At 47.1% G+C, this 19209-nt stretch overlaps 1 protein-coding gene across 1 annotated transcript in view; it reads right to left on the reverse strand.

Moving 5' to 3' along the window:
* Nucleotides 1–19209, reverse strand: part of CD82 (CD82 molecule) — a 41335-nt gene that overhangs the window by 17195 nt on the left and 4931 nt on the right. Inside the window, exon 2 of the mRNA XM_086749875.1 lies at nt 4350–4431. Coding sequence (XP_086606001.1) covers nt 4350–4412 — 63 coding nt within the window. The 5' untranslated portion in view covers nt 4413–4431. The remainder of the gene's footprint in view (nt 1–4349; nt 4432–19209) is intronic.

A 19209-nucleotide genomic window follows, 5' to 3' on the forward strand; every position in this document is an offset into this window, starting at 1 on the left:
AGGACATGAACTGCTGCAGTTCTTACACCAGCAGGATTTCAAGACAGGATGAAGTGAAATACTAAATAAACCAATACGGCTGAAGATTGCAATTCTGTGCTTGATTAGAGAATGTTCAGACATTTGAGAGACAAGGGAAATAGCAAACCACCACTTGAAACGAGCTGGCAGAGAGGGTTGCATGGACAGGCACTGGCTCCAGATTTTAAAAGCGTACACTATGCTTCAGCTCCTCATACAAAGAAGCTTTTCTGAGCAAAGATAAAGCAACAGTCTGAAATAAGCTGCTTGCAAGCTTTCCTGGCTTGGTAGAAGACAAAACATGTAGTTAGCTCTGGGGACAGGTTTAGAAAGTCACCAAGCAAGTTCCCATCTATGAAGACTGATAAAAACTTAGCTGCAGAAAGCGTGTAGCTGTCATCTCTCAGGAGGGAAGGGGGGGGGAGTGGGGCGGAGAGATAGAGGGAGAGAGAGACAAGATGGCAGTAACAAGAATTCCCCCTTGCATTATGTCCCATCATGCTGCACCGCAGCACAGAATCTGCTGATCAAACTAGAAAGGACCTTGAACATGCAACAGCTGTGGTGCCTAAAAAATTCCTCTCAAACGTGGTATTGCCAGGAACTGCTGAATTTACAGTTTAAGGCTGTCTCACATTTAAACTATAGTCTTAATAAAATATTTGTCTTAACAAAGATGCAAACCAGGCTGTATGTGACATCTCCTGGCTCACTGACCCTAAAATGTCACCTAAGTTTTGCTATTGCTGACAAAACACAGAACGGCTGTGGTGCTGAGTTCCTGGGAGGTTATTTGTTATGAGGCGCTCAGACTACCCTGTTTTCACTGTCATCTTTGCTCTAGTCCACAACCCATGTGGTTTCCAAGAGCCGCTGTGGAAAACACCAAAAGTGGAAAGCAAGGAGAAAAGAAACTGCAAGGAGAAAGCACTGTCCTGTTAACAACAATGTATTTATCTCCTAGTAAGATAGTACCTCTGCTCAGCATCTTCAGGAGTTTGCACAGCACACCAAGGCTGCTTTTGCCACTGGCTTCGCTTCAGACCCTCCACAGAAGAAATCACATCTGCCTTCCATATAATTTAATTCCTCTGCTCCACTGCTTTAAAATCCAGAAGAGGGGGACAGATGCCTCCCCTCCACCTCAGGAGTGGAGACTTCACCCCTGATTTCAGCAAGATCTCCTTCCACAACAAAGCAAGAAAAATGCAGCTCCCTCAAGGCAGAGCTGGCAGTTTCCCACAGCACACCCCAGTGAAGAGGGGCACGGAAGAATTAAGCTGTGACAGAGGTGACTCACCTTTCTGGAAAGAGCAGCTGGAGGTCCCCAGCTGTCCTCCCCAGGCACTACCTTCCTTCACGTGGTAGCATCAGGCACCACCATAGCAGCCAACAGAAGGGCTTTTAAATGTCAGTCTTCGCTCTTACAGAAAGGTTAGAAGTAGGACAGGCAGTTATATATTCTAAACAAATAGTTTCCAGAGACTGCTGAATATGTCCAAGAAAACCATTTTCCCTTTAAGGAGAAGCATCTGCTGCAGCCCACATCTGCTGCCCAAGAAGACAGAGATGTGTTAAGTTTTGACTAGATAAACTAAGCTTATACTCCAAACTTATGATTTTGGTATCTTTTGTAGCAAGTAGGCAACTAGTTCAAAAAACCTTCTTCCCTTTAATCAAAGCAGGTCAAATCCTTCCCTGAAGTAGGGCTCCAAGGCTGCAAAATACCACCAAGTCCCTGAACTATTTCAGCTATAGCAAGGGATCCTCTCATACACCTCAAGTGGTAGAGAAGTGCTATTTGAATGACTAACTTGTAATGGAGTCACTAGTGTCTCTAAAGGTTTAATCCATTAGCTCCAAGCAAAGCTGGAGACCACACTTCAAACAGCGAGGGCATGCCTGCACAGGGTGCAATCACAAAGGCTCAGCTCAGGGTCCAGCGCAGACACAGAGCTCCATCACCAGCATTAACACTCACATTTGTGCAAGCACTCTCCTCAACAAAATTCAGCAGCTCCAGGAAACCAGCATGAGGTACGCAAAACCCATCTGGGCTGGGAGCTGACAGCAACTCAGAAGAAGCAGTTTCTCTGCTAGATTAGTGCTGATCTACCACATTGTATAAGCTTATGAATCCCCATTCAGACCAAGAACGACCGTAACGGAAAAAGCTTCTCATGTCAAACACTTCCTATGACAGTGAGAGAGTAATGGATACCACCTTCCTCAACATCTGGCATGTATAAAAAGCCTGCCATCAGTTGAGACAGAAGCACCCTCAAAACGTTCACTCTAGAGAAGCATCAAGCTCCCCAACAGAACACAGCCGTTTCAGAGACCTCACTTCCACAGAGCACCCTGAGGGGAAGACAGTGCCCGTGCTACACAGCGGGCTTAGCAATGAGCTCAATAAAGCAGCTTCTCCCTTTGGTCAGTAGAAACCTCCTCACATCCCACCTTAAAACGCTTACTCTCCAGGCCCAGCTCAGTGCATCAGGTCAGCTTTCCCCAAGAGAGAGGGGGGCTCACTGCTACACCAGAGGAGTTGGTTTGGAGCAGGGTGTGCACAGGACAAAGAACAGCTGCTTCCCATTACCTGCAACCCAGACAGGGGGCCTCAAGCCTCCCCAAGACCCACAGAGGGATTCAGCTCATGCCATCCTCCCAGAGTCTTGCAAAATATAGGAAAATGCTTTTCAGTGCAGACGTGGGTCAGCCTGATGAAGCACTTCAACTCTGCCTCCTGGCAGCATGGCTATCCTCACAGGCTGCCTGCAATCACACCTGGCTCAGCAGAGAGGGGAAAGGAGGGCAGTGTAGCATAGAGATGCCACAACGACCATTGATAGCATCCAGTAAAAACAGCAGCAGTGCTGTAAGGCATCATAGTATTTCTCGCTGTCATCCTTCCCCTTTCCTTCCATGCTAGGCTGGTTTTCTCGGAGAACCTGTGCTCAGAGATAAAGGAACACTAGACAGTGTCCAGGTACTGGGCTTTAGCAAGACTCAAACACTGCCTTAATAAATGCAGCTCTGCTTCCCAGGACTGGTTAAGTTATAGGCTGCTTAAGAAGTAGCACCTCTTCAAGAGAGGAGATAGCGTGGATGACAATATGTCTTCAGAGGAGTCCTGCACTAGTAGGAGGACAGGCCTGGACTCACCTGGATTTTTCCTGTCCTTAAAGTGGACCAAATCATAGTCTGAAAGATCTAGTGGCACTCAAAAAACCTCTCCCCTCCCTTCCAAGAGTCCTCCTCATAGATGCTTTGAGCAGCCCCGACTTGCGGCCCTTAGACCAGAGCTAACTACTCTTAGGATGGAAGCAAATGCAGAGAGGAAAGAGCCAGCAGAGTAAGCCAAGGGAAACCAGATCCAGATGTGGCTCAAGTTTGTGTGCCAGCAGCACAGCACAACAATGCAGGAAGCAAGAGTGAAGCTACATGCAGGGACAGAGACTAGAAAGCAGTGTTCCCCTTATCACACTCTATTTTCCTCCCTGCCTGGCCCTTCCTTCCCCTTACACGCTGCACAAAGAGTAACAATATCAGACGGCCTATTTTCTTGCTGACATGTGGAAAGTTGAAACTGTATACTTCCCCACTACACCTTCCCACTGCAGGAAGGCAGCACCAACAGTATCATCACCATCCACATGACAATATCTAAGCTTCATAAAAGGATGCACGCAAGAACGCGTGTGGTCCTCCCTGACCCACTGTGATCCAAAAGGAGTTCATCTTCTGCTGAGCCTCACACTTGAGAACAACTGCATCCAGTGGGCTGCCTGATTTCCCCCAGCAAGCCTGCCCCAGTCTCCCCCACCTCCCAACTCCGTTTCAAATAGGGGACTCTGACTAATTCATCTAGTTAAAAACCTAAAACAGCTGCTGGGACTCAAACAAAATTAGAGTTGTTCTTTGAAGCCTGTCTGGCCTATTTAGGAGGGCATTGCCATTATTTGGCAGGTTTTGTAGCTTTGCTGCTCAGGGACAGCTCAGCTGCTGCTCCAGATGTGGCAGAGAAATCAGTTACAACTACTCTTCTTCCAGAAAAACCCCGTAACTCCTGTTTTCCCTTCCTACTGCAGGAAGGGAGCTGTGTGTATTGGAGACAGCAGGCAGGTACTAAGAGTGGAGCTGCTAAACATATCTGGGAGCCACACAGCAGCTCTGATGTCCCTCAGCTTCAGGGATTCCCTCCTGCCTTTCAAAACTCTAGCCATTTTATTTAATGAACACACTGGGCCAACATCCAGAAAAAACCTTTTCCAGCTAATTTTAGTTCAAGCCTTCCTTTCTACTCTGCAGATGCCTACAATACTTACGAGGAACAGGAGATTGAAGAGGAAGAGGAAGTACTTGGTGACTTTTAGGCAGCCAGACCCCATCTTCTTTCACTTACGGGACCTAAGAGGAAAGCAGACAGACATCCAGTTACGTTAGTATCAGGTCCTCCAGGCAGTTTCAGAGCAACATCCTTACCCTGTTCAGAGCTCGGGATCATCTAGCAAGTCCCAGAGCAGATGCACAGAAAGCATGTGCTCCATAGACTACCTGAATTACCTTTTCATGGCAGCAAAACAGGTCATCACAGCCACTGCTGCCAAGATCTCTTGAGAGTGACAGAGGGCTATCAGCAGTTACAGAAGAGATTTAATCATAAATACACTACTAAGTCCATCACTATTTATGTAGACTTTGCATTAATAGCATCAACCAGAATACCAACTCTAGCTACCACTCCCAGCAGAGAAAAGGGATGCACTTATCTGAAGAAGGAACTTAAAAGGTCAGCTCCCTCTCCTAGAAAATCTCATCTCCTTGTGACCCTAAGGAGCACAAGGAACACTGAAGAGCAAGGCCAAGGAATCAATTTAAAAGGCAGCATTAAATCAAGCTTCCTGTGGTCAACTTGTCACCTGATGCTTTGACAACGCATGAGGACCAGCAAGTCTGCTCCATGCTTACATACATACTAATTCTGCTGCAAGACCAAGACAGACAAGATTCAGTGAGTCTCAGTTTCCAAATCCAACCTCACAAGTTCAAGGCAGCATGGGAGCACTGATAAGATGGGATGCTGGTTTTAGTTTGTTGGTACCAGCCACACAAACTGCATACTTCCACGGGGTGGTTAGCAGGCAACACAGAGAGAGCAAGAGACAAATTCCAGTGCAGGTCTTCACCACACAGAGAAGATACTTTACTGTATCTGAAGCTAACTCTGCTCAATTACCACGGCTGAAGCCGATATAAACCTGCAGGAGAAGAGCTGACAAAGTTACTGTTAACACTGCAAATTAGGCAGCTTATCAGCAGTGGATCCTCATCAATCTTTGCACTACAGGACCCAGGGAATTAGTAGAGCTGTAGCTGCAAGCTGTTCCAGTTCTCACTTGTCTGACAGCAAAGAGCTCAGAGGCTAAAAAAAAAAAAAAGTGCCACAGACTATCCCTGCTACTGAAGTAAGCCTCCTCCTGGGGAAGGAGCACAGCTGTGTAACACATGAGGACAAGCGGGGAAACATCTCAGAGGTCAGCTTTCCTGCTTCACCTTCCTCACCCATGCTCAGTTATGTCTCCTGTATAAGCAACACAGGACTTCAGTTCCTTAAAATTTGCTCTAGCAAGCTCCTCGCTCAAAGCAAACCAGGCTGCTTTAAGAAGCAACAACCAGAGGAAGAGGAATACTGGGCTGGGGGCAGTGGTCTGGCCTGGGAAGAGCCAGACGCAGAGAGCAAGGTCAGCAGGGTTTCCTGCTGCCAGCCTGGGAGTACCGAGGGTCACTGGAGCCCAGTACACTCTTTTGTTTCAATCAAAGGCTTTTGCTTAATCCTATTAAATATTTAGGTTAACTCTGGAGCTAAACTGGTATGCAGGCCTTGTTATAACTAGCTAGTCTTCCCACGGAGCAGTGGTCACACTCTAACTACCAGGAGAGGGCCTAAGTCTGCACTCTGTGTCTGAAGACAATGCTACTGCTCTAACTGCAGGGGTGCCACAGCTAGAGGCTGGGCTAAGCCCATCGCTGCACAGCACCTAGCAAGACGCTATTGAGATGGGAAAGCAGCACAGAAGTACAGTCTCAGCCAGCTGTGCTACAGGTTGATCTTAAAAATCCCATCTACGTAGCAGTCATTGCACCTAAGGAGCTCTTACTGCACAGCCAGGTTAGCATCATCTCAGCTGCCACTTTTTATTCAGTTACCTCCACAAGTCAGAGTGCATAAAGCCAGCAGCACTCAAAAGCAGGTCCTTCAAATTAGCTGGGGAAAGCTCTTGTAGTAGTTTCTGTTCCATACTTACATCAGATATCAAAACACACAGCATTCCCGTTTCCAGTCCCCCCAGGTGCAGCCACTGGCTATGTGCTGCTTCTGTTCCAGCACAGATGCACTATACAACAGCTGCATCATTACCAACCTAGGAAAAGTAAGTGAAGGCTCTCTGTTAGCAGACTTTTACCCTTGGTTAATGACAGCAAGTTTATTCAACAAGCCTCGCTCATGTTAGAGCAGCTCTCCTACCACAAATCATATGCCAGCTTGCCACCAGCTGTAACCCAAAGACTACCATGCCCTTTATAACGGTATCTCAAAGAAGGGGCGAGTACTTGAGCAGGGACAGCACAAATGCCACTTCCCACAAGTTGTGTGCTCCCCTCCTTTCCTCTGCAGGAGAAACATTCTCTCAGGCTGTTAGTCCTGGCAGGCACCAACACCTAAGACTGTACTTGGAGCGGATAACTAAGACTTAAGTTTTCCCATCCAGCTGGCTTGCTTACTGGCTTCACCATGAACACATCTCCTCTTAATAGCATCACAAACTGGAGCCTGGCAGTCTAAGCAGAACATCAAGGCAGCCAGGTCCCTAGGCAATGACGAATGTCTGTTGTAAGGGATGCAAGAGTTTTTCTACTCTTCAACCTAGCCAAGAACTAAGCTAGGTAATAACCTCCTGCACAAGGCATTGGACTTCTTACCTTAAGATATCCGGTACCAGGTGCAATCCTCCTTATTTTCAAACTGGAGGGGCCATTCCCAGTACTTGCTAATTTGCTTCCTAGCACTAAGTAGCCATGTGCCGCCTATTTCCAACTCTGTCCACACTACTTTCATTAGTCAGGAAATCAGAGATTTTCAGAGCTGTTAAGATCTTTACAATAGTTATTAAAGTAATTAGGTAGTCAAACAAGTTGAGAAGAGCTGGTGTGGAAGATATGCCTGAGGTAGCAAGATTAAAAGATTGCTTTCAGGGCTCTTCTACTCCTAGCTATTTGTTAAAGGCATACCATCTTCAATGTTTTATTTAAAAAACCCAACTGTGCATTACAGCATTACGCACCATTCTCCTCTTGCCACAGGGAGAGACACCTCTTTTGTAGCTCCTAGCCATAAAGTAATTCAAAGCACAGTTTTCAAGCCAAAAGAGAACCAGGTTTCTAGGGTTTTGCTTTGAGCTTCTAGGAGACTTTAGGGCTTCACATACTGAAACAGTACACATTTTCCAATTCCTCTGCTATCCCTAAGAAATTAAACCTTACTTTTGTTCATTGCATTAATGAAAAGTCCTCAAAACCATGTCTTCTGAAATTGCACAGTCACAAAACCAGCAACACTGCCATAAAGTAGAAGCAGCAGGTCAACAAAATTTGAGAAGGGTCCTGTTTGGAAGCAGACGAGCTTCGAGCTAACACAACTGGGCATAGCCACAGGCCACTCAGCAGAGAAGGGCTGGCGTGAGTACAGTCTTGCCAGCCAGTGCTGCCTGTGGACTGTGGCAGTTAGAGCTGACCATCTGCCTTTTGAAGCTCGTCAACTTTTGAGCCTTAACATCCTGCAGCAATGCGTGCAAAAGTTTAACATACAAAGTTTGCAACTTTTAAATTCTATTGATTGTCCACAGTTGTTTGTTTCCTCCTTTTCCTCTCCACCCTAGTTGCTTTGACCATTTGAGTTTTCCTCCCCAAGCAGCCACACCCTGTCTTTTCAACCATCCTGCCCATTTGCCTCCAACTTTCCCTCTCATTCTCCAGATTGATGCCAGCTCTCAGAGGATTTTGTAAGAGATCGTACCATCAACTTGCAGAGTGGCACTTCTCCCAGCCTCTCATTTCCCATTCTGTAAAGATGTGCAGGATTATTTACACACACACCTATCAGTTTACTGCTTTGAGGCATTACTGCCATAAAAACTTGGTTGCCAACATGGCCTGGTCAGCTTATGTGATCCTGGGTCTGTCTTAGCCCAGCTTCAGGTCCTGACCTGAAGGGAGAACTAATACCAGGAAGGCACCAGTTGATCTGAGACCTTGGGATTCCCCACAGGGGAGGAACAGGACCAGTTCACACAGGCTAGGTTGGCATTATGGGATGGCTTCCTGCCTGCTCTACTACCTCCAGCTCTCAGGCCTGTCATTCTCCCAGCAAGACCTGCATCTGGAGCACAAAATTCGGGACATGTGTGTTTGATGAGAAGCAGACAAAGGACTGCTTTATTAGCAACAGCAGAGAAGTCCCATCACCCCTCAGAGATGAACTTGTTTTTGTCACAGGAGCCTGCGATACTCCCAGCCCCACTCCTGCAAGAGGTGACCGCAGCAAAGGACAGGTGATAGGAGGAGAGCTAAATACCTCTACCTCCTGGCCCCACCATCGGCCAGCAAGGCAGGAGGGGGAGCATTCATGCATGGATGTTATAGCCAAATCAGTCAAGGGCCAGAGAAGTTAAGTTAATTTTTAATTGTAATTCTGCTCTCTCAAATCAGATCCTGTACTGCCTCCACCAAGCAAGCGCTGCATGTTCGGTGCTTGCTGAAGTTTATGATAGTTGGCTCAGGCTAGTGCCATACGATCCTGTGCCAGGTGGCTCTGCCAGTAAGAGCTGAGCCTTCCTTCGCAGCACCGCCCTCGCAGTGCAGGTTTCTTCCTGATGAGCTCTGGCAGCTGAAGCACCTCAGCTGCCAAGTTACTGTACAGTACAAATAAAGGGCTCATTTATGAGCGTGGCGAAGGAGAAGGAGACAAGCAGGAATAATGTCAACGCAAACCAGAGTAGATCAGTTGTGGAAATCACCGCCTCAGTACATTTACAGGCAAGTGCAAAGTTCCTGCAAACATGCTACCAAGAGCAGCGAGCTCTGACAGTCAGCCCCAGTACTCCAAGTATAAGAGGGTTCACATTTGAACACATTACATAGCCTGAAAGATACCGTCCCCTCTCCTCCAGACCTCCTTCCTTAGGGAAAGGGAATGAGCAGTCACAAAGGGGCTGCAGGTTGTTTCTAGGTACTTTAGCCAGGTGCTCCCCACTACCACCCCTCAGGCTCTAACCCCAGTGAGTGTAAAACAAAGGCCAACCCCATAGGATGTGCTGCTTCTAGCTTTTACCAGGCTAGGAAGAGATGAAACCAGCATCACAATTAGCTTTCCAGTTGCTATTCCCCTTGCCCCCATAAACACCCTGAATGCCCTGTACTGCTGGCATGCTGACTCCTTTCTGCTATCCCTCCTGCCTGCACTTGGCCGAAGGAGAAACTTCCAGCTCCACAGATGCATAGATGAAGCAGCCACCACTGCAAACTAGGGTTCTGCAGTATACTCCAAGATCTTTCACATCTTGTATCTGATGTGGCAGGTGGGATACTATTACTAGGCTGAACTCTGAAAATGTCTAAAACTCTCCCTGGTCTGGTCTCACCTACCTGCCTTCTTTTCACACCACAACAGCAACCAAAGTTAGCTGCGCTCATTTGTAGACAGGGCCCAAGAAGCCCTGGAGAAGGGGGAGCTCCCACTGGAGTTCTGTGACCTGAGAGATCCCAGAACTGGCTCCCTTTGATCAAAGCCACTAACACCTGTCCCTCGGGGATCAGCAAGCTGCCGATTCCATAAAGATTCTTACCTGCACACTACTTTGCATGAAGTTAAGACCATTTTGAAGGCTCATGCAGTTACTTTTGGCAGTATTATCCCCATTCCAGAACTGGATCAGCCATATACCAGGCTAGAGACCCACAGAAGACAGCTGGTGATCAGAAGTCACTTGCTAAATGGTCCCCCCCCCCCTTCCAGCTTCAAGCCAGACGCTCGCATCAGGAGAGGTTGGGGAAGGGGCAGCCCAGAAAGCCACTATCTTCTACAGCAGGTGAGGAGACAGCTCATCTTTTGCAGGATTTTGAGCCCTTGCACCACAAAGCCCAGCTGCTGGGAACGCTTCATGCACAGGAAGAACAAGTACTTGGCAATCAGAAGGTCTCTGATCATCAGTGATGAAAAAGGACAGCTTCACACAATGGTACCAGTTAATGAACAATGACAGAGTTACTTAGTCTCCTGTTAACCAGGTACAGCACTGCCCTCAGGGCAGAGACTGCAAGTTACAGCCACCTTAACTTACAAAGAATATCCAAAAGAGTTCATCTTGTTGACGTTAATATTCAAAGGCCTTGGACTTTTAGTACACCTGGTCTCTGGCAAGCAAATAACCACAGAGCCAATGGAAGACCCAGGTCTGAATTCACTGAACTTGTCTTTAAGCTCCACTGAGATAATACCAGCTGTGTAACGACCTTGAAAGCATAAACAAGATCATGTTTGCCGTGGAGATTTTCCAAACAGCACCTCTTATAAAGTTTCAATGGAAGAATTTGAGGGAGAAGCTGGATCCTAAAAATTAAAGCTACTAATTAGTGTTACCCTCTCAAACAGGCCACACTTGTGGATTATACATCTAAGCGCGTGTGTGTGTATGCCACCGATTCAGCTACCCTTTTTTTGAAGGAAAGTGTCAGGGCAAGGTAGAAAACTGTATTTCTGCATAATGTAAACTTTGGAAACAGAAGGGAAGGAAAGGAGGTATGTGGAACAGACTACCTCTTATTCCATCTACTCTAGAAACAGTTCCTTCTTATTGTAAGTAGGAGCAATTGCCTTCAAGCTAGAGGAGATGGTTTGAAGGCTAAGCACGGAGGTAGCAGCACAGCTACATCAGCCTGCAAACTGCAGCACCATACTCAAGTGCCAACAAACTTTGATCTCACCACTTCGGGGTACAGACATGTACAGTGACACCCTAACATCAGCATCTGCAAGGCATTTGGAAGCCAGAGGATAAAGTGCGCTCGCAGTCCCTGCACATTTGCTATCCCTGGGCGGGGGGCAGGGGGGCACACAGACTAAAGCAAGGCATCAAGTACTGCAGAAATACCACTGGAAAGACCATATTTCTCAAGAAACTAGACAAGTTTCTGAGGAAACTCCTCAACTCACACTGCAAAGGAAGATTTGTTCCTAGTGCATCTGATAAAACATTAAGCTTTTCTGTTTGATTTCTGTAGTTAGTATACTGTTGCGTGAATAATCTGACAAGCAATGGTGTCACCCAGCAAGACTCTAGATTCGAAAGCACCCGTCTAGGATGGCAGAGGTTTTTCAGCATGTTTTACCAAGGCAAGTACATGTTGTGCATTTTGTAAGAAGGAAGTGCGTACTTTAGAAATGTACTTCTGATGATCCAGAGGAAGTGATTAGATATTTATAAACTGCTACCACACTGTTAAAAAGAAACTAACTCACAGTTCAGTATCAAAGAGCAGCACAGGTTTTAGAAGCACTCATTATAATCTCTCTATATTTGTAAGGGATGCAATCAGATTTTAAGAACATCTGGACTTCACACTTCAGTTTGAAAAGCCAACATTTAAGAAGTTCTTCAGTCCCTACAACTGGCAAATTGAGAAAGTTCTTTGCTATTTTCAGTCTATACATTCACACTTGCACAGCATGAGAGTATTTGCAGGACAGTCCCATGTAAGCAAATCTTTCCATTCAGCAAGACTAGAGATACAAGTTTGCCAAAAAAACTGGGAAAAAAAAAAACAAAAACAAAAAACAAACAAAACCGCCACAACCCAAAAACCCCACAACCTATCCCAGAAGCCATTTGGTTCTCCTCTCCCTCTAAAAACAAGCCACCCAAAAAAAAAAAAACAAAAAAAAAAACCCCAACACACACCTTACCAGAAATAGCAGACAGAAGAAAAAGCCAAAACTACAGTTTAGGGGACTTGTTTCTCTTTTTTATTACCACATACTAGAATGTTATTTGTGCAGGAAACACTGCAGGTAGAGTGCACAAAGAGGTCTCCACACTGACTAAAACCAGCACAGGGTGCAGTAAAAATGCATAGTTTTCACAAAACTGGTTGGGCAACTCTGTCACTTGACTACATTTGCTCTTTAACAGCTCCAAAACTGAGACCAGCTCAGCTTTGTTTTCTGTACTTGGAGCTGTTACGCTGTAAACTTAACCTCTGCAACCGATGCCTCTGCCAGCTCCCCAGCCTGCGAGCAGCGCCTATGCGTCAAAGGCAGTCACCCACGCTAACTTGCCCCACACCTCCCCATGGAGCAGTGAAGCCCTGGAGCCCAGGAGTGGGACCTGCACCCCAAACTGCAGCAGGATGGCTGGGCAGAGCATGCTACTAAGTAGTTGTTCTCGCCGTCAGATTCATCAGCCTGGAAATCCCCAATGCCAGTACACACACAGGATGAGCTCCTGAGCCTCCCTTCTCATGCAAGCAATTCCTTGGAGGTCAACAGATCTCCTCTGAGGAGTTGCATAATATCCCTCCCAACACTACTTGCCTTGGAGATACCTTCCTGAGACCCAGCAGCCTCCCCTCCCTGCCCAAAGCACCCAGAGGCTACCACAGTGCAGGCACTCCTGCGGGCAGTAAGAAAACCTTAACATAAGCTTTTTTCTTATCTTATGAGACCACACCAGAGATTGCTAGACTCTGAGGGAGGAGCCAGGTAGTATAATTGATTTTTATCTTTTCTGCCTCCTCCTTCCATAAGACACAAGAGGTCAAGATCGAGGACTTTCTACTATAAAGTTCCCTTTCAAAACAAACTGCTTTTCAGTTACTTCCACTTTCCCAGATGCCAGGGTAGATAACTCATGGGTGTTTAGATTCAGCACATCCACGCCAAACATGCTTCTGAGAAACTACAGCATCTGCCCAAATTCGGAAGTGAGGCTTCCTATTCTCTTCGGTTCTTTCCAGGAACCAGCAAGGATGTAGTAAAGGTGCAGAGGGAGTAGTTTTACTTCAGAGACAGGAAGTTTTCCCCAGCTTAGCAACCTGAAGAGAAATTAAACAAACACCCTCTCTTCTCCACCACGCCTCTGCCTGTTGAGCCGTGGGGCTGCACTTCTCTTTTCCACAGACAGGTGGATGGGGCTGAGCAGAGCCCGGATAGCAGCACGGGAAGGAAGCTAAGCCTGACTAGGCTTATCCACGGCTGTTCCCAACAATAGCAGGCTCTCCAGTAGTTCACTCCATAGTTGAAGGCAGAGGCTGCTAGAAGCCAAGCCCTAGAGATTTGCCTACTGAGGAGAGCGTAGGAGAACAAGCATTCCTTCGTGCTTCTCTGGCTGGAGCCTCTGGAGGAGCTCGGTCACTCTGCCAAGCTAGCGGAGCACTTGGCAGAGCACTGAAGTCCCACACTGCTGGGCCTGACCAGCCCACAGGAGAGTGTAAGTGTCTTCAAACATCAGGATTCTCCCCAGCACCTCTCCCCCTAGGGTCCATCCACATGATCTTAAGTGGCAGAAAGGAAGAAAAACAACAAAAAAATCCCCCACCACAAGGCAAACAGAGAAGAGACCTCTGGCTTGTTATTCCAAATGATTGTGAAGTTTTAGAATTATGTCAGCTCTCTCAAACAACAGAAGAGGAAGGCTATTAGTCTACTTTAATCATATCACATGCTTTGTATCAGATCTTTTGCTGACAGCAAGGCACTGATCTCAAGAAGTGGAAGTGTTAACCCTTTAGCCCCACAGATCAAGCAGAGCTAGAAGACTACTGCAGACCCAGCATGACTGGAAAGTCACAGAAGTCATACTGGCACAGGAAAGCACCTCAGCCTACAAAGGGATGCATGTTTTGGCCCGTTCACAGAAATGGTCCCTTGCTATTTGTGATCTCAGAAATCTTGTTTTTGCCAAATACACCATTTGCTAACTGCAGCACGCTCACCATTTACCAGCTGTTTGTGTGCCTGTGGCTACTGAACTGCTCTTGTTGCCCTGCTAGTATGTTGGCACTGTTACATGTGATCCTAGAGCAGAAGACCACAGATCAGCAACTGTAATAATTATCTCTCTTCAACAAGGTCTGCCCTACCATAACCATGGGCCCTGCACTCTATAATCTGAAGGATTTCATTGCAGGGCTGCCAGTACCTGTAACGATTCCTGCAAGATACTCACACAAAGTATCTCTCGGTCTCTCCCAGAAACACCTATCAGGGAGGATGAGGAAAGCAACTCAGCAAATGCATTTGCTACAAGTAGAGAGGGATGGCTGAGCCAGGGGTTTCCAAACCCAACGGACTCAATGGTACAGAGCCATTCGCACAACACCAGTGCTGCAGCCACGAAAGGTTACCGCTGGTCACAACCTCTGCGCTCACTGCCCTCTGCCCTAGGAGAAGCTCCACTTCCTACCAGACTATTCCAGGGTCACATGAGACCCCACACCTCACCAGAACGTGGTCTTCCTCTTGGAGATATGAGCACAGTCACAATCTGAGGACTAACATTTCACAACACCCTGAGTTTCAGGCCACAGATACCACTTGACACTACCACAGGCACAAATGAAAATAGAAAGCCAGAACTATAAAAAGCTTCAGAGAAACGAACTCTGTCTCAAGCAGCTTCTCTTTCCAAAATGATAATTTAAGGAGGGCAGGGGGACAAGAAAAGTCCTGAAGTACAAAAGTTTAGAGCACAGATGTTTTGAGTTGTTCCCTTCTACTCAAAAGCATCTACCTGCAAACGCATTTTTCCCCCTCCAATATAATTGTGAATAATACAAATAGTTTCACATTTGTAACTGGCAGCACCTGGCCACAACAGCCACACCCCTCGCTGGTCTGATCACTCCGAAGATGCAGCTCAGAAGCAACTTGGTGCTTCACTCTGGAAGAGTCAGTCCCAGCAGGGGCTGCTGTGCAGTTCGAGATGTACGGCAGCACTGTCTAGCACTTTCTCCTTCCACCTTCACAGAGTAGTCTCCTCACTCCCAGCCCTTCCTACAGGATGAAGATAGTGAAAAAGCAAGCTGCACTGTACAGCAGTAAAGGACAGCACTGTGAGGAGCAAGAATAACATAGCACAAGCTGTTTACAGGAGTTGCAGTGAAGCAGCTTCATTGCCAGCTTAAGGATTTCAGGAAGTGAAATGCCACGCTAAGAAATCTCAGCAGACAACGCTGGAAAACCAGAAAGGGGGCCTCTAGAAAACACTTAGCCAGCTGGAAGAGCTCTATGCTCAAAAGCTTTTGGTTTACCTTCAATGAAGACGGTCCTGGAGGCCAAGGCAGACTGTGAAGCACGCAGGTGTTTTGCTGCCCTGCTGACTGCCATATTACCAGGCTGGTAATCCCAGCAGATTTAATTGGAGCAATGTGAGAACATTACTCAATTATAGACCTGTCACCTGCAGTTAAGATCACCTCTCCACCAAACACCATCCAACAAAAGGAAAATAATCAGTCCATCCTTCCAAGCATCACATGCGTAGGTTATGGACAGAGCTGCTTCAAGCCAAGAGGAACAGACATATGGGATAAGTTCCCCAGGAATTTGGCAGTTAAAATAGACAGCAAGACTTTGAAAAGCTGTGTCTGTTTTGGGAAAAGGAGGAGCCTCTTTGGAGTCTGCAGACCTACGCACAGCAGTCTGGAAAATGGGTTTAGCTGAACCCAAACCAAAGGAGGCTGGGTGGGCTCTTCTTTTTCTGCTTCTCCTTTTCTAAATTTAGAGCATAAATATTTCAGGAGACTACTTGATGGAACAATACTAGAAGAATGAGATGGAGAAAGAGTAGTTCAGAGGTATGTATTCTAAAAAGAACAAACTTTTATCCAGAGTAACTTACTGATTTACAAATATCAGATAAGCCTCAATGCAGAGATAAATGCTCCCCTTTCAGAGGGGGAAAAAAAGCAGGGTTGTTTCATCTTTAATATGTAAATCACAACTGAGGCTAAGATTACTTTTTAATAGGGCTGAAGACAGGTTTGGGTGGTTTTTTTTCCCATATCTGTCTCTGTCCCATCACATTGTGCTCTTTCCCCCACAGCCCACTCCCCAGAGATTGTTTCCACTTACATCAGCACTACAGTTTTTAATCGAGTCAAACTTACTTATGACATCAAATTACAGCAAGAGGTCTCAGGTATGCTACCTGGGCAGGTAATGGCTGCGAAACAGGTTACATACCCACCCCTCTCCAGGGCAGCAGCTTGAAACCCAGCCCAGCAAAGCCCCATCAACTGCTGCTCCTCTGACAGCAGGAGAGCCACCCACTGCAGGACACTGGGGCTCTTCACCAAGAACTCGAGCTCAACAGAAACCATCAGACAGCACTGCAGTAACACAGCCGCTGACCCAGCTCAGCTCGCACATGGCTACACAGGCTGCTCCTCCTGACAGCAAATACCCCCTGGCAAAGGCTGTCTCTCTCTTCTGGGGAAACAAGCAGCAACTGTTTAGCTTCCCATGGGACAATGCCAGGTGCACAGACATCTAGTTCTGTACACACTGGTAGGTCTTACTGAGAGCTGACAGCTGGGCTAGGAAGAGGTTTTCCATCTGCCTGAAGCTACGCAAAGCAGGAACTTACTGTTTTACTACGGGATCAAGTCTAAACCACTGCCACGACAGCCTCTGAAACGGCAACACAATGGATTGGGAACGAATGCAGGAAAATAAAACAAAAAAACAAAACAGGCTCTGAGACCACCAGCAGGACTGCAGCATCAAATCAACGGAGCATTTGAGGTTTTGGACTTGGGCACTAAAGCAGCTTGCTGTTCCTTGAAATAGCCCTCCCTTGAAATAGCATCTTCTGCCGAAGCAGCAGCCAGTTTGATGCTGCTTTTGGCATTAAGAAATTCCCACGCAGTTTCAGCGATAGCATTTTGGTCACCTCAGTTTTGTTCCAGGAAGCCGCGAGTCACATCACCTCCCCCAGGGAATAAGGGCGAGAGGAAACTGTGACCTGTTGGGTCCCCTCATGTCAGGCAGGGGGGGCATCAGCGGCTATGGGCATCACCTCCCACCCTCGGAGGGGGCACAGCCACCTCCATTTTAGCTGCACTCAGGCAAGGTGTTATCTCCCTTGGAGGATCTGGTGGAAGGGACCTGCTGAGCCCTGTGTAGGGGAAGCAGCCACATCCTACAGAAAGCCCCACAGAGGTGCTGGGGCTCGCCTTCAAGGCTGACCTGCCCCAGAGGGCTCCACTCCCTGCCACCACCAGCCCCCAGGGACCTGCACTAAGCCTGCAGTGTCCCCAGGGAGGCCCAGCAGACTCCCTTGGGAGCAGAAGAAGGGCTGTGCCTTTACCTTGTTTCACATGGCTCACCAGGGCTTCTCCTCACAGCTGTGATCTAGCACTGTCCTGCACAGCAGCTGCTGAGCAGAAGTCTTCTCTAATGCAAAGAGCTTCTGTCAGGAATAGGCAGATTTACTGCACAACTCAGCTCTTTAGTTATTCCATGTGCAGTGTCTCTGCAAACCTGCATTAGAAAGGGACCTGAATGCAAAGAGCCCAGCATCACCTTAGACTGTTGGGAAAGTACATCCAGGCAGCTGGGTTGTCTGGTTGGGTTTTTTTCCCCCACCCCAGAAGACACTTGAGACATAAGCATAATTAGAACTGCTGCCTGCCTTTTAAGCCCCAGTTTCTTCAAGCCTTTAGCACAGACGCTGCAAAATAGTTTGTCTCTGCTCGGCCAGTGCAAAATTCAAGGCAACAGCAGGGAGAAACAGCCTTGCTAACACACAGGTAATCAGTCTCCTCAGTCCAAGTCCAGCACAGTATTCTGGATCCACACTTCTGTACGAACAGGGAGCCTAGCTCTGTGATCACAAGACACAAGCGAGGGGATAGGAGACAGAGTTTACTTAGTAAAGCATTCTGGAAAGTTGAGGACGTTCCAGAGAAGCCACTTAAGACTGACTCATCACCAGCAGCTTCAGTCCATGCCGACACATGACTGGTTCCAGAGCAGACAAGAGGACACTTGGATTGTGCCAAATCGCCAGCATGAAAGAAGCCCCAGACGTGACGCACAATTATAACCATACTAGAGTACAGTGTCCTATCATTGCACCAGCCAGAACACCACACTTTTATGCAAAGAGTACTCTACAAATTATTTGATTACAAGCAGAAAGGAGAGGATCAGAGCAGTCTGGATGGTGCCTTTCAAAAGCAGCTATGTTAGCTCTGGGGACCAAAATAAAAAAAACAAACCACTCAATACAGACATCACTGAATACAGAACCTCTCTTCAATTTCTGTCCACACATATTCTGAGTAAGGTTAAGTAAGCCATTTGCAGGACCAAGGAGATATTAGGGAAAAAAAAAAAAAAATTAAGGTAGGAAGGGAATAAGACATTCCCAACACAGATATTTTTGCCTCTAAGACTAGAGCACCTAGAAACTGGAATGCCATGAAAGGTACAGAAACTTCCCTGGAAATGTCTAACTAGAGCACTGAGGCATTTAGCGCAATAGTAGAGCTCCTCTAGTTAATTTAGACTTCACAACTGATTCCTATCCTAACTGCTAATCATCAATCACAGGAAACATGTTGGCTCTGAGCATTTAGGATTTGCATATTCCTACATTATGGATGATGACAGCAGCCCTTGCAATCCTAGCCAAGTGCCAAGATGTCACTTCCACACCTGCCTCACTTGCGGCTCCTGAAGCACCATACCAGTACAGCACAGGCTGTGATCCTACAGCCCTCCAGCACAGACACCTCAAAGATGTGAACCTGTGCCAGTCTGGTATGCTGACCCAAGCCAAAATCAGGGTCCTGGAGCAGGTTGCTTTTAAAATCAGACAGACAATTCGCTGCGTGAAGCCTCTCATGTAGAGGCAGGAGCTCAGGGCATTCAGCTCCTGTGTGGCCCCTCCATCCCATCCCAGCAAGGGCACAGGAATCTCATGGATTGGAGAGGCAGCAGCTAAAGGAAGGTGCTGGTGGAGGACACAGCTACATCCAGCGATCGTAATCCCTTCTCCAGGGCAACTCTGGGAAACAGCCTGTTTTGTTTCCAACAGGTAAAACTACTTTACAGCAAGTTTGTGC

Source organism: Chlamydotis macqueenii, chromosome 5, assembly GCF_036417535.1.
Source record: "Chlamydotis macqueenii isolate bChlMac1 chromosome 5, bChlMac1.mat, whole genome shotgun sequence".
Taxonomy (NCBI): Eukaryota; Metazoa; Chordata; class Aves; order Otidiformes; family Otididae; genus Chlamydotis; species Chlamydotis macqueenii.